The following is a 16,438-nucleotide window of genomic DNA, read 5'->3' on the forward strand; positions in this document are numbered from 1 at the left end:
CTTCCAGGTTTATAGTAGCCAACCTCTTTGGAAAATTACCTCATAAAAATCCCAGTGTAATCCTGCAAAAAGGGCAAGAAGTCCCCTCCCTTTTAGACATGGGCAAACCAGCTCTTCTTCTCATGCCTATGGTCAAAGACAAAGAAGTGCATCCAGTATAGTGTGTGTTCTAGATGTGAATCTAGTCCAAAGGAAGAGGCGGCTGTAGATACCTGGATGTGACAAACTTTCTTGTGCTGCATCTACTAAGAACAACTACTAAATATAATGAGCTTTTTATTTTAAATAGTGAACAGGTTTCAGTTATTACTACAGTAATAGGAAATTGTCTATAATGAGCATGTGACTCTAGAGCTCAGAGACGTGATGCGGGAGAATGAGAGGAATGTGTGTAGAATGCTTAAGGTTTTATCTCATGCTGAAATGGTACCCACAAACAAGCCCTTGTGACAAAACTATAGCACTTGTGTACCTTTAAAAAGGACAGTAGTAAAAATAGCCAACTTAAAATTAGTCTTAAAGAAAGCATTCACTCTGAAAAATATGAATACACCCATAAAAAAAAAGCGTTTATAGTGATTGGGCTGGAAGAACCTTGCAAATTTCTGTGGCAACATAGCATGCATGAGAGATTTTTCCATGTTTGTAGGTACTTGGAAAAGCAACAGAAACTTCTTGAGGCTTTGTGCTCGAGCATGAACCCTCATTCATTCCAAGCCTTCCATTGTACGTTATGTTCAGAATTAGACCCGTTTACTGGCATTCTAGAAAACTTGGTAGATGTTGCTCAGGCACTTTCACTGAAATACCCTGATAAAGAATGCTGTCACTCTAGGAAGTATGTTCCACCACTGAGAACATTATTTGAATATTAGAAAGATGTAAAATCTCAGCAAGAGATGAGGAGGAAGAGATTTGTAGGTGCCAAAAGGTTGGAGTGAAAAGTCTCTTCAGAGATTAATTCAGAGTTTTTGATTCAAAGATTTATGTATAAATGCCTTTGAGCTCAGAACAACAAAAACAACAAAATTTAGTTAGGTGAAGCCTAGCACCAGAGCTGTGTAGTTTTCTGTGTGTATAGTAAGAGTGTCATTCCAGTGGCCTGTATAAAAAAAAGCAGAGAGGAACCAGGGACGTTAAATTACAATGAAGCTTTCATTCCCTTCATGTTAACAAAGCAGACTTGCTGTTAGCAAGGCTCTATGCATCAGTGGAGAATGAAGTGCCCAGGGGGACTATGTAAACATGGAATACAAATCCAGCTGTGCACAGGGATGGAAAACTGACATGGGTTTCAAGTGATGACGGATTGATGCTGGCAGGAAACACTTTCGTTGTGTGGAGCTCCTTACTTTTTGGAGAAGTACCATGATTAACTAATTGGTTTGAATAAACTGAAAAAACAAGCAAGCTCTAGCAGTTTTGATTGCATGGTAATTTCACGTATTGTATACCAACTGTTACTATATATAACTAAGATAGGAAACTGCAAACGTGCTGTTTTCATGAAACTCTAGAAATGAGTGCAGTTCAAGAGGTACATTGTTGATCTGTAGCCTATTAAAACCGCTTTGTGACTCAAATTTCCACCTCTGTGAAAACAACCTACTAACGCTTTGTAGAACTACTTGGAAGCTTGCATTTTGCAGGTCCCTTTTAAGTGCAAGTTGTTATCTTTATTTTTCAAGGCAATGTCTTCAGTGGGTCCATAGCAAGTCCTGAATATATACTTACTTTTTTATCTTTTAAGAACTTATGAGCTACATCCTTATTTATTCTCTTTCCCCATCTTTATTCCTTCTTTCAGATAAAATTCCTTAACATTTTTGATTACTGACCGGAATCTTCAAAGAAATTTTAGCTTCTACTTGGAAAGAAGTTATGTTATCCAGGCCTTACTGTAATGAAATGTTGTCTGATAGAGCTTTATAATTTACTGCTTCTTCTTATGAGGTGTTACCAAATCTGTCCACCTCCCAAAGGCAGTGGAGTTCCTTAACTTCAGTATATGTGGCTCTACGGGTTTTATGAGGAATAGTCTTTTCCCATAGTTTTATCCACAGTAATATCAAAAAAAGGGCATCTGTTTTGAAATTTGGCAGGCGGGTCTTTCCTAAGAACAGTCATCATCACTTCTATGCTTCAGCTATCTGTACAAGCATCCCTTCAAAGTTTCCAAGCTTTTCTATTTCCACTGACATTACACAAATGTCAGCTGAACATGACTGGTAGGAACTTGTGATGGAATGGTTCCTGCAAGTGTAACTATGGCAACATAGAGGGCAGTACACAGATGACATGTTCAAAAGTTTATAAGATATAGAGGGACTGGACTTAAATTATTTTGAACTTGGTTAAAATACTTTTTGTTTCAGATATTGGTCTTAACATTTGTTCATTTAAAGTTCTAATATATTTTAAACTGAGGTTCAAAATGTAGCCTGTTGCACAAGTCCCAGACAGATCAACTTACCTGGACATTGAAAGTCTCTAGTTAATCTATGGCATGGATTAGAATAACTGACATTAGACTTGCAGTGGAATTTTATTTGTAAAGTAATTGTATTCCTATATAGAGAATATTCATATAAACTTTTACTTTGCTTGTGATACCCTCAAACTTATTTGCAGTAACACTTCCGTTTGCTGCATGAGAGTTCTAGATTTGTAATGGTAAAGCAATATTTCCAAAATGAAACAAAAGATATTTGATGCTTAACGTTGTAAATCTGCTATGTGGCATTAGAATGAAGAATAAAAGTGTTCCAGAACTGTAAAGTCATTTTAATGACTTCAGATGTCCCTGAGATTGTTTTAACTTTATAGTTTCTAATAATGTAATTAAAAAGAGGTCAAAATTACTGTGCTAATGAAGAGGTTAGAATAGGGATTTCACAAGACAGGAGGAAGACACATCTGATAAGGACAAGCATCTAGCAGAGTTGGACCTTTTGGGCAGAGAAGGGAGGTAAAGCAACTGCAGAGGGTAAGAGTGCTAGGATTGACAAAAAAAGGCTGTGTCAGACCCATGAATGTGGGAAGAGGAGATTTGGCAGCTAAAGATTTGAGAGAAACTGAATTAATTGGGTGCTGGGGAGTGAATGGGACTGCCTGAGCAAGTAATGAGAGGTGAATCGTCAGGGTCTACTAATAGATAAGCAAGGAAACCAGGGAGAAGGAAGCTTGTGGTTTGGAAATGAGTTGGATTTAATGGACAAGTAGACTGGAAGTGAGAGGAGAAGCCTGAGAAGTAGAAAATAATACTGACCAGGTAAATGAAAAGGAGAGTGGGACCAAGGAGCTATCAGGAGAGGGGCTTGTGTAGCAGAGACGGGTATTGTGCTTAGAAGAGACCTAAGTTATACGTCAATGACAGTAACACCTTCAACAGGAAAACCCTATAATTTTCAACATCTTGTCGATAAATGACCACATTTTGTTCTGCACACTTGTTTATTGAATCTATACCCTCATTTGCCCCATGTCATTCATCAGGTCATAATATTTAATTACACAGTTGTGTTATCTTGACCACAGAACTCATGTTATATGTAATTACAGACTGTTACAATAATTAATGCATATTAACTTTCAATAATTATGGCACAGACGAGTTTAATTCTTCTGTTTGTTAAAAGTGAAGGCATTAGCTTTGCATTTGTTAATGTACTTTTTTTGAACTATATGTACACATGTGCAATAATGTGGTGAGGAATGCTCTTGTATTCATACAGTGCAGTTTAGATGGCTGTTGACACCTTTTGAGGCATTGTGATATTCCTTTTAATTTGTTTTGTATGTCATTCATTGTGGTAAGTTCTGTTTTCACTAATTCCATATAAAATTCATAAGTTTCCTTAATTATATGAAGTGCTATGCTTCCTTTGAAGTTATTCTGTGTCTTTAACGGTGTCACTGAGAACAACTGTCCTTTTGCATACTTGTTCTGTGCAGTGCAGTCAGTCTGGCTGAAGCTTCTTGTTTTACTTTAGTTTACCTCTCTGCTTGTATTTTCAGTTCAAATCCACGCCAAGTAAGAATGTGTCAGTGGTGGGCTGGATGGTGATGATGGCAGATGACCCTGAGCATCCAGATCTCTTCTTATTGACTGATTCTGAGAAGGGTAAGCAATGCTAGCACCAAGAGTGCAGTGATCCCCAGAATAAACATTTGCTTCGCTGAGGTATTCATAATTGGAAGGATGTTACCTTTCACTTACTGAACTGCTCTCTGATGTGTCATGTTTGTCTTTAGAATGCAGTGGGAACAGTTGTCCATGGAGAATCATTAGACTCTTCATTAAGTTCTAAGAACTCTCCAAACTCTAACAACTCCACTTGTGATTTTTTTATTGGAAGTATTCATCTGCATTCTTTTAAACTGTATTTAGACCACTCAGAGGCATTTTCACATATGTGAAAATGTAAGTAACAATTAAAAAAAAAATAATTCAATATTCAGCTAACAGTAGATGCTTGACCAGTTCTCTCTCCTCTCCAAATGAAAACCAAAACCCAAACCAAACAATCTGTTCAAATGTAGCACTATTACCAGGAGAGAAAAAAAACCACACAACCCTAAGATCTTGACTGTTGTGCAGAGAAGCCTTGGATTTCCATTATTCCAAGGTAATGCCCTGGTTTCAGTTAAAACTATGAAGAAATTGTTACTTTTCCATAGCACTTCAAACGATGCAGAAGGAGCATCATTAGAAGTTCTGATAAAGGAGCTTAACATTATTTATTGCATTGTCAACTTCAAGTCTTAGTACATTTTATTTCCAAGCATCTATTCTAGCACCGCTGATATGTGGTGTAGATTGAGTGCTTGTCAGCTTAAACTCAGCAATGGCAACCTGGAATGTTTTTGTAGTACTTGGCTTTTCTGAACCCAGGCAAGCACTGTGTAACACCAGGCACTGTGAAAATACTAGTCTGAAATGTATCAATGTGTTTAGGAACAATTTTCAAATATGTTCAAATCTAGCTTTCTACAGTGCATTTCAGTGCTATCTTGCACTTCATTTAAAAAGTATGAAATGGTATTACAAACAAATTGCAATAAAGGCAATGAACAAAAACATTTTTTATGCTTTTGAGAAATGTTTTGTTCTTTCCTAGTTGACACTGGTGTTAGTTGAAATCTAGAATGTTGGAAAGGAAGACAGGCGAGCTGAAACTTCTCTCACACTAGGTCAAACAATTAAGTTGCACCTATTCCAGAAAAGGTGTAAAGTTATATGAACCTTCTGCTTAAATCTCTTCGTAATTTTTAAATTAAGAGTTATTTGAATACGGGTGGGATTTAAGTGTATAGTATTGTTTGTGTTTCTTTATCAGTTTTTTCTCCACCTTTCTCACTTAGGAAATTCATATAAATTTCAAGCTGGAAACAGAATGAATGCAATGCTCTGGTTTAAACACCTGAGTGCTGCCTGCCAAAGCAACAGACAACAGGTGAGAGCAAGATGCTGAAAAAGTGTGAACTGTTAAGAGCTCAGAATCGATAGATCTCCAAGATGACCAAACTGTAACCGATAGCTTTGTATGAAGAGCAATCTGCTCTGAGCAGCCTGTACATTGATTTTACATGCTTACTGATTTGCCTTAGCTTTCCTGTTTGACCCTTTGCAAGCAAGTCCTCAGAGCTTCTGTGGTAATGAAGAAAGATTTGGGGCTATCTTGAGGCTAATTTAAAGCAATTGGGGAAATGGAAGGAATGCTGTAAAATATCTATCCGAGTGGCAGTATTTTTGTCATTGCCTATTTTAAAAAGGCTATTTTGTAGTTATATAAAAAGCTGTAAACCATAGCATTCAATATCAATTCCAGATAACTCTCCTGTAGTGCCATTTTGTCAGGTCTTCTGCATTCATGTTTTCTGTTGTTTGTATGTATTTCTAAAATGTATTAAAAAAATAGTTTAGTCCTGGGTATATTTGGCAGACTTTGAAAGCAAAAGTAGAATTTTCCATGAGTCAAAAAGGAAGATAAGACTACTCTGACCCCTATTAAATTCTTTTCCCCTATAAGTTCTTAGTGACCTTTTTCATCAGCAAAATCCTTTTTAAGTTACCACTTTGTCTTCCTGAAATCTCCCTTTTCCTTTGCACATTTGTTTATGGAGTTCCCAGAGCAAAAGTACTACTGAATTTCAAGGGGAAACAAAAGGACCGTTCCAGATCCTTATGTGCTTTCTTGTTCAGTTCTGCTTTTGAGAGAAATCTGAAGAATAAGGAGGGTTGCAGAACCTCCCTTGAAAGTATTTGGGACGGTGCAAAGGAGAGGAAATTGTGATCCTGGCTGGAGAATGTGGGAATAGTAGCAAATAGCAGCATAGAGTTTGCAAGAAAGTGGTGGCTTCCAGGCAAGCCTGAAAACTGCCCTCTGAGGACAGCTTTTATTCAATAAGGCTTAACAATAGTATTTAATGCAAACTTGTTTAAAGCATTCAGCCCCTAACTTGTGTAAAAGCAGCAGGCTTAAGGGTCTTGGTGGGGCCTCCTGTGGAAACTATGACAGTAAAGTGAAGATAAGTGTAGGAGATTTTAACAGAAAAAAGGAGGGGAGGTTTAATGAAAGAAAACTACCACTAAAAGGCCAAAACCCCTGCTACCATAATTCATTGCAGATTTTCTGTTTCCTGCCATGTTGTGTAGTTTTACTATATGAGTTCTTGCACCATAGTTGCTCCCATAGAAGAAGTGGTGCTTCACTCAAACATTAGGTTACAAAGGTTAGTTTACCAAATGAGTAAAAAAAAAAAACCAACCCAAAAATCCTCTAAAATTTTTCTTTTGTGATTTGGCTCCTGAGCAGTGCTTTCCCTAGAGGTACTGTTTCCCTATGGTACTGTTTAAAATGGAAGATCTTATTTGCTTGTTAACAGTATGACTGCCTAAGAAAGATTGAAAGTTTAAATGTACTTTCAATAGAGTATAGACACCTACCCAGTTGAATAATATTGGGAACTATTTTAATAGATGTTATTTTTAATTTTAATGGTGCAACTTTAGCCCAGTTAATTATTCTTGCTTCTACAGGTAAATGGTAAATGCAAAGCAAGAAATGCTTGCTTCAAATCTGACCAAACTGGGTGTTTATTGACAGTCATCAGGAATGTGGTGTCTCTTTAATAACCTGAGTAAACAAGAGATGTTGCTGTCAGGCAAACTCCTGATGGGGAGAAAATGGGGAAGTAAACTAATGTTATGCAAAATAGCTTTAATCATAATGAAAGGGAGTGATGTCTACAGCAGGCATTCAGGTTTCCTATGGGAAAAGCCCAGGCAAGTGTTTATGCCTTGTTTTTTTAAATTAGTCTTAAAAATACTAGAGGGCCTACATCAATCACTGACCTGTGTGCCAAGAATTCTCTAGCTGGGACTCAAGTGAGAAGGTTCTGCTTGTGTAGTTTGGTGCTGAGATTTACAATGTTAAAGTTCTTTGGCTAACAACTTAAATCTTAAATGTCATCAAAATTAATACGATCCATGGCCATATAATAAAATTATAAACCATGCAGCAGTTTAATATTTTGGTTATACCTGGGTTTTCTACAGCTCTAAGTATATTTGTACTGCCAAATGATAGTTGCATTCCTCTTCCCCTTTTTTTGCGACAGAATGAGCATTAATGATGTGCATTTAAACAGGTGGCTAGTCTGAAACAGTGGAATGTTAAGTAGCTACTACCCGAAGTAAAATCTGCTATCATTTATATTTTGTTTTCAGGTTCCTGCCAACTTGATGACCTTTGAATAATAGGCTAATTCAAAACAAAAAAAAAGAACAATTTGAACCATCTCATAATTGAGAACAAGGTCCTGATGAAAAAATGTGCCAGCTGTATTCTGTGCCAGAACAGAGCCTGTCAACTCGATCCCTGAACTCTGGAGCCCTGAACAAAACCACTAATGGTTGGGGAGTAGAGTCCCCAAAATTAAAAATGGAGTTGCAACATGAATTGCCATGGACCATACTTCGTTATATTCTCTGAAATGACCTGTGGAAACCACTGCCTTAAAGAGTGAAAGGAAAAACAACATGAAACACCAAATAGTGTGTGTGAAACTTCTGGCGGTGCTGTGCTTGAGTTAAATAGATTGTAGCTAGTTTGAGTTTCTTTTAACTTTATACTAATTTTGAAAATAACTCACCTTTTTAGGCATTCTTAAGAAAACAAGTAAACTGGTATTTAAGAGTTGTATCAAAAGCTATGTATGAACCGGGTGAAAGAGGTACTACATGTTCCAGAAATGTTGTTTAGACTATACCAGGAGTTGTCAATGGGAGCTTGTCCCAGGAACACTTAGCCAGCAGTGTTGTTTCTCTCAGACCTGCAAGTATAAGAAATGTAACAACTGCAAGTTTAAAATAACAGTAGGCTTGCAAATGTTAGTACTGTATGAGGGCCATATTCCCTATGAGTGGCACAAAGGCTGAGTACTTATACACCAAAAATTTTTTTGGTACGTTATTACCTAATTCCTGGTTAAAAATGTAGTTCACGTGTTTTGGGTGGTCAGTGTGTGTGTGTGTAAGAGACAAAACTGAAAGCACTATTGAGTCAGAACAGAGTGTTTTCTTCCCATTTGTTTCTACACCTGTCACTCTCCTACATACAAAGATTGAATGATGAAAAAAACCAACACCTGGGTATAGCTCACTGAGACATTTTACTTCAACATTTTACTTCTCAATTATCAGTTAGGGACCACTGTTAGTGTATGGTGTTTCATAATATCACTTAAGATCTGTGTTTTAAAAAGATAGAGGCACAATTTCAAACTTTCATGTTCTTATTTGGCAATAATTGATTTTAGTATCTGTCTTGGTCAAAGTAGTTGACATTGTGTGGTATTGATAACATGGCCTAAAGCAGACTTTACATACAGAAGCTCTTTTGATCTTCAGGCAAATAATTAATTAGAAGGTAGGATAACCTAAGGAGAGAAAAGGTGTGAGACTATCAAAATTCCATCATTGACAGGAATAATTCTTGGTCACTGAAATTATACACTGAGAAAAACATTATGGTTGTAAAAAGGGAGCCGTGCTTTATATGTGTGTTTTATGCTTAAGACTTGGATTCTTGCTTTATTTGGGTTTCCTTGACGTCACCTAGATAGAGTTTCCTGGATGATCAGTCTTTCTTTAATCTTCAAAAATACGATCTTTGTAAAGCAAGGAAACATTGTCCAAAATATGACTCCGATACCGGAACTTTGAAGTCTGTGAAAAAGTAGTAACTGTTCCATTGACATTGTGGTTTAGTGGCCATAAATACGCTTGCAGATTCCACCATGAATACTCCTTTTTAAAAAGAAACAAGCTACCTACCAGTCTGTGGCAGAGTTCTCTGACTATCTAATAAAGGTTTCTACTAGTAGTTATTATTTTGAAAATGTACAGTTTGTTTATTGCATCTGAGTAGAAGCCTATAAATTCACTTTCTGGTTTTTTTTCCAGAGTCAAATTAATCTCTTACTGGAAATGATTAATTTCTTATTTGGGGGTGGGGGTGAAGGGGGGTGAGAGGGAGGGGGCAAAAAAAAGGTTAATCCAACCTCACAGTAAAAAACCAAAACAAAACGCAAAAAGCCTGACCACTTGGTGATGTACAGTAAAGGATAATAGGCTGGTTTATGTTTCCAAGAATTGTTCTTGTGAATTGGCTCTTGGTAGAAAGAAAACAGTAGAAGTGCTTCTGTCAGAATGACACCAAAAGCACTGTGGGAACTTGTGTCCCTTTGCAATTTTTTCTGTTGTTGTTTTGATGGGGCATGAATAGTCTGTTCTGATCCTGAAGTCCTGTATTTTGGGAAGGGGTTGCTTGTGCTGAATCCCTCTGCAATTCACACATCTCCCAAGTTTACCAGTGTTGGGTGTATAGTAAAGACATCTTCATAGCCAGCAGTGTTATGTGTAGTAGACTTTCCACGAGTTTAGTTTTGGTTTTTTCATTTTAGAAACTACTTAATGTGTGTTTCTTCTCAACAGCTAAGTGTTTTTTAACAATGTGTGTACTTTTTTAAGCACTGTGGATAATAGCCTGTGGATTTTGAATTTTTAAATAAGCTATTACAGGTTCGTTCATTGCAGCATAACTGTATCTGTTCTTCTGTTAGTGAAAGCCAACATGCAACTGGGAGCTGCAGCCTGACATCACACAGCTTTGCTAAGGACAGAGCCAGGTCAGAAGGTGTCATATATTATTGGTTTTTTGTATTTTTCCAGCTGTTTTGAGTTAGTTTTTTATGGTAGGAGGATGGTGGGGAAAACAGTTCACAAATCATCATTTAGTGAATTGTTGCTGTTACCAGCTTTCAATGTTCTTAGGCTTCCTACTCTTCCTTGTTTTTCTACCCTCAGATACGCTGTTTTTCGTGGGAGATATTTAATACTGTGGGAGGAGTTTCTTAAAATGTGTAGCCAGCATAACTGGAGTGATTAATGACAACACAGAAAACATTATTGGCACTTGTTACAGTGAGTAGTTCAGTATTTTCCTATTGTTTGTCTCCTGTCTAGCCACATAGTCCTACAGGGCAACACAGAAGTACTGAAATGATAGACGTTTTGAGATAAATGGTGCTCAGAAAGAGGTGGTGGTTTTGCTCTCTGAGGGAAAGCTGCCTCAGCTAAGCCTTGGAAGGACTCAGACAAGTCAAATACACTGTAAAGAACATAGTAATGCCCTTTTTAAAAAAAAGGGTTAAAAAAAATAAATAATTAAAACCAATGCTGAGAAAACAAGGACAGCAGCGAGCTTGTGGTATTCAGGTAAGACTGTCATCCAGACTACTTTAGATAGTTGGCAGTTTCTCTTTCATTTTTATTTTTAATGTATTGATCTAATTCTTTATCTTGTTAATAACTGCTGAAAGACTTCAGCTAATATTTGTCACTTTATGTCTTAATGCTTTGATTTTTAAACTAAAGATGCCCCTTACAGTTCCCTGTTTTGGAGGCATATGAGCAAAAAGTATTCAGAGTAGATCTCCGTAGCAAGACTTCACATGTAAATATTAATCATCTGCTGACTCCTAACCACTTTGTTAGCTAAACTAACGGTCTTGGGGAAAGACCGAACAACAGGGAATGTCTGGTTTATGAAATTGGTGCAGTGCACTAGAAATACGTAACATTTCACTAGTTCTTGAATACTTACTGTTAACTTTTATCTTTCTAACTTAATCTGTACTACTTTTGGCTAGGTTTTTCAAACCTGACTTCTATTCCAGTGTTCTTAGAAAGCAAGTGAGGAGATTTATTTTTGAAAAATTCTGATAGTTTGAGTAAACATAGCTCATCCCAGACACGTATTTCATTTTGCGGACATTTCATGCCAGAGGAATATTACTCAGGCTATTATGATTCATTAAGTATTTAAGTGCAAGTTATGGGCATTAAAAAAACTACAAATGTTAAATGAATGCACATCAATACTTAATGAATGAGATTTAGCACCCACTTTAAAATTATGTTACTATTAGGTCTTTTAAATTACTGTGAAAATCACATCTTTCTTAAGAAAGATCTAAAAAGGAAAATACTGTAATGGCAGACATTATTTGTCAACTCTGCAGCTGGCCTATTAAGCAGCCCTCTAGTTATGCACATGTTTTAGCCTGTTGCTTGAGCAATCAGTGTCTCTTTTAGGGAATCAGCTGATTAATTTTCCTCCTCAAAACACAACTGCAGAGCACTTGAACTTTTATCAAGAAAAGCATTTATAGAGGTATGCATATTTGAAAACATTGAGAGCAAAAGAAAGCATAAACTACAGCAGGATTTTATTAGTTACCTTTTCCTTGCTAGAAGTAAATTAATCTAATCTAATTGTTCTTGCAACATCAGCCTCCTCTATTTGCATTTATGCATTTTCAAAAATAGTCCTCCTCTATTAGTATCAGACATCACAAATGTTAAAAGGAAATGCTTTCCCTTCCAGCAGAAGTAATTGCAGTTTTCTGTGCTGCTAAGGCACTCGAGGAGGTGAGGTCTCTTTAGATAAAAGGCAAATTGATCTTGTGGTTTTGGTTAACTGTAGCAAAACTTGTCCAAATCAAGATAAGGTAAATCATGGCATGTTGTTTCTTCTGGCTCTTGTCAGTGGCATTTTCCTTCATTCTTTGTCTTTTTGTTTGGTGGTGGGGTTTTTTTGGGTGTACTAACTCAACAGCATTAGTAGTTCCAATCTTTTCCATGGCCAGCTGTAGTATGCTGCCTGTTGGAAAGCATCAAGACACCAGGGCTGATACTAAATTACATCAGTTAATTGCTTATTCTCACTACAAGGACAAGTTTTAAAAGTTTTGTTGTTATTTAAGTATTGCCCTCTTTCTTTAATTTTTCTCTAAAAGTAGCTTGTGCATAAGGTGGATTGGCTTGGGAAAGTTTTCATTAAAAGAATCTGTACAAGTGGACATTGAATTTGTTTGTAGGGGTTATCCTTTTTTTAAAACCATCATTCTAATTTGTAATGCATCAAGAGGATGAGTGCTTGGATTTAAGGAGGACTTTTGTCAGTGCCTTATTATTAACTTGACCAATTCCTTTATTTCAGTGCTGAGAGTACCACAACAGCAGACTTGCATACTGTGCCCTTGATGTACCAAGGGGTGATATTCCTTACGGTCATTGCATTTCTGCAGAAGTTAGTAGTTTTGCTCAATGTAAAATAGTTGTGGCTTGAGTTGCTTTAGTATTTTTTTTTCTGTATTTGAATAGCCTCTTTTTAGGAAAAATGCAGAGGTATTTGGTAGCTTGAGCTTGTTCAGCTTTTTTCAGAAGTAGCTCAGACTTCTTCAAAATTAATTTATTTTTATTTTGGTACATCTCTAAATAGATTTAGTAGTAGAGAAAAATTGAAAAGGGTAGTCCAAGTCATGGTCTAGACCACATGAACTTAAGAGCTCACATAATTAGAAAGGAACTTGTTTTTGTCTCTCCCATTTTGATTTAAACATTGAAGAGCATTCTTACAAGAAGACTTATTTCTTACAAGCTTTTTGTTAATGTAAAATAAATACTACAGGAAAAAAACTGTTTGGGGAAAGAGAATGCTTAGATAAATCTTAATCTTTCTTAATATCCCATAAGCTCGGTTTTGTATACTGTATTTCTAGTGCCAACACTATGTAGAGAGTACTGTCCTTCATTCAAACAACTGCTAGAGATTGTTTTAGTAGGAAGAGTTTGTAAGCTTTGGAAGGGGAAATGAAAGAAAATATGTTGTTCTTAAGCAATTAAATATTTGTTTTCCTTGAACACATCCTTATAAAAACACAGCAGTTTTATTGTAGTGTTTATAAATTAAGATGTTGGAAAAGAAAGGATAACTTGAAAATTAATCTTATGCTTTCTAAGAAACTTCAAAGTAGAAGGGTTAGGTCAAAGGAGAAAAGACTAATTATTTAGTTTAGCAACGCCTGTTGCAGGACAGAGCTGACAAGTTTTCTTGAAGTTACGTTGCTAAGAAAAAATGTGTATGAAATGTAATGAAATGCAAGTTCCTGCAGATCATGGCATGGTTATGCTGTCAGCCTGATCTTGTTCTTGAATGACTAAAAGCATTGGAAATATTCTGTTCCTTTGTATCTTTGATTAGCATATTATTTCTCTTTATTTGGGTAGGTTCTGGCTTTCACATGTGTTTCCTGAAGGTATTTCTTACCATTCCAAAGCTGTTCACAGATGAAACTGAAAAGCAGTATAAATCAATTAAATGTTGAAATAAAGGGTCCTAGGGTGCCTTGTTTACAGGTGCTCGTAGCTCCTTGTGTACAGGAGCCTATCCATTCAAATACTACTGTACTGAAGTGTGAAAAGCACCAGGAAATGATATATATGTTTTATAATAATCCTGTAAGGACCAATCATCGCTAGAAAGGGGGATCAAGGTTGTCATGAGTAAACACAAGCCATTTCTAATATTCCCTGCTGGCGTGAGGCATTATAGGAATAGAGGGATTGCACTATGATCTCATTGAGTGATGTGCAGTTTGGCTGTCCTCTAGCCTTTTTCTTCAACTTTTTAAATATTTTATTCTGTGTGTGCGTGTGAAAATTGTGTGTTTGCATAAGCTAGTTTAAATGAATTTAAGTACAGGTTTCAAAAATCTTTCCTACTGAAATAAATGATTTAAAAGATGGCCTGTGTCTGAAGTTTTAATTTCTCATTAAAAAACTGCATTGATATTGCAACCAGGTTTTGCGACATGGAATTTGACTGTCTTTCAGAATGATGCTGAGATTAGCTGGAATTTTAGTAGCTTTTTTTCAATGAACCTCTGAAATGTGGCACGTAAATATACCATTGTCTCTTAGTACAAAAGAAATCAAAAAACTAGCAGGAAAATACAGTTCATTGAAGAGATTTATGTTTGGCTTCAGAGATCATTGTTAAATGAGGTGGTTTTTCTTTCTATGGTAGTTTATCAGATTTTTTTTGCTGTTGTCTCTATACTTGCAGATGTGATAAACTCACTGAAAGCATGCAAGTCATTGGGCAGATTGGTTCTTAAGGAGCAACTACATGGAAGATAAACTAAAAATGAAGAATGAATGAATAGCATACAAAACCTTGTACTTCATTAGCTTTTTGTTTGGTGTTGCTTCTCTACTTTCTGTGCCTTTTTAATTCTGTTAAGCCTTACTGAACAGGATCATACAGTCCTCAGTGGGAAATGCTGTGGGGTCAGGTTGCGACATGCTTGTCAGATGGTGAGCCTTGGGCTCCTTCCCTTCCTTCTCTGTTTCTGCTCCACTCCTCCCACCCCCAATAGAACAATTAATTTCAAGCCTATTTACAAAGAGAGAAGGAATAAAGTAGATTTTTGTACACACACACCCACCTTTTTTTATTTCCATGTTACTGAGTTTGAGGAAATGCTTTGTGCTCAATAGTGTAAAAAGAAACACAGAATTAATTAGCTGGTGATTTCTATTTTCTTTTTTTTGTTCCTTTTCAAAGCTCTTTTTGTTACTCATCAGTTTCTGGCAAACAGATTTTCTGATGAGCTGCTTTATTAACTCGAATAAACTCCATGCTGTCAGGCAGGAGCCTGAGACTGCATGTTAAGAGGCACAAAGTAGAGTGATTCTTGGTTCAGATGCCTCTTTTCAGAAAAGACTTTTTCTCTGCTGTTTCAACTGCATCTCTGTCTACAACAATGCTAGTGATTCCCGGTCTGACACTGTCCTCTGTAAGCTCCATCATTTACCTGTGACTTCTGACTTTGATACACTTCCTTGCTTTCACTTAAGGGCTATGGCATCTTTCTGCAGTGCCTGTCAGAAGTGGCTGGAGTGACAGTTCTTTGAAGCTTCCCCCCCTCTCCAGATCAGGGAGCATGTCAAGGACTCCTGTGGCCTCTTTCCTTGTGTTCTTGTCTCTTGGACTGCTGCTTACAGAAGAGGGCCTTCAATCCACAGAGTAAGAAGAGACAGGTGGGGGGAAAGGCACCTAATGTCTTCCTTGCTTCCCAAATGGAATGATTTTCATTGTGGGTATACTTCTTGCTATCTTTCAACAGGTGCATATGCTAGTGACTCCTTCAACAGAATTTTGAAATTGTAAGAAGTTTGAACTACTGCCTTGGTTTTGTAACTTCATCTTTGGCTTGGTTTTTTTTCTTTTTTGCATGTGAGGAAACTGCAGTGGTGGGGAGGGGGCTTTTGCATCTGTGGGAGGAACAGAGAAACCAAACCACAGATCCATGAAATAAGTAGGCTGTAAAGAGGAGATGATCTTTTCCCTTTTTTGTATTAAGTTTAGTTTTTGTAAGTGAGAATGATAGGTAACAAAAATGGAAGTGGATGATATTGTTTTGGCATGAACCATATGCCTTGGTTGAACAGTGGGGAGATATAATTTTTTTGTAACAGCAAATAAATGGAATACAGAAGACTGAATCCATGCTTCTAACTTGTAAGTCATATTTTTATTAGTTTTCACTTAAATTGGGTGTTATTACTGAAACATATATTCTTATATAGGTAATATTTATCTTTGCACTGGTATTTGCCTCCTTCAGTTCCCCATTTTTATTTCAATTTGGTACTTAAGGACAAAGTGCAGATCCAGAGTAAAACCTTCTGCCTGTCTCCCTGAACTGGTACAAGAGACTGTTAGTTGCTGCTGTGCAAAACTAGCCTTTACTGAATGTCTTTGTCTTGCTCTTTAAAGAAACAGTTTGTATGTATTGTGTTTAACGTGATAGAGTATGTCAGGGACCTGATTAAAAGTTCTGGCATATAAGATGTTGCAATTTTTATTCTGAAACATTCAAAAGGGCCTGCTCAAAGGAGATCTGCAAAGGGTAAAATGAAAGTATGGGGTTTTGATTAAAAAAGTGTGGGGGGGTTATGTGTAGGAAAACACAGTAAGTCCAAGCCATTTTTTAAAGCTAACTCGTACAAGAATACAGCCAG

The 16,438-nt window shown here is 36.7% G+C and overlaps 1 protein-coding gene across 8 annotated transcripts in view; it reads left to right on the top strand.

The window, feature by feature from the left end:
• RALGPS2 (Ral GEF with PH domain and SH3 binding motif 2) overlaps positions 1-9,485 on the top strand; it is a 135,087-nt gene extending 125,602 nt beyond the window's left edge. For all 8 annotated transcript variants that reach the window (XM_049807170.1, XM_049807171.1, XM_049807167.1 and 5 more), the window contains 3 exons: positions 4,018-4,123; positions 5,365-5,456; positions 7,733-9,485. In XM_049807170.1, coding sequence (XP_049663127.1) covers positions 4,018-4,123; positions 5,365-5,456; positions 7,733-7,762 — 228 coding nt within the window. In that variant the 3' untranslated portion in view covers positions 7,763-9,485. The remainder of the gene's footprint in view (positions 1-4,017; positions 4,124-5,364; positions 5,457-7,732) is intronic.
• The last annotated feature ends 6,953 nt before the right edge of the window (positions 9,486-16,438 follow it).

Source organism: Accipiter gentilis, chromosome 8 (assembly GCF_929443795.1).
Source record: "Accipiter gentilis chromosome 8, bAccGen1.1, whole genome shotgun sequence".
Lineage (NCBI taxonomy): Eukaryota > Metazoa > Chordata > Aves > Accipitriformes > Accipitridae > Astur > Astur gentilis.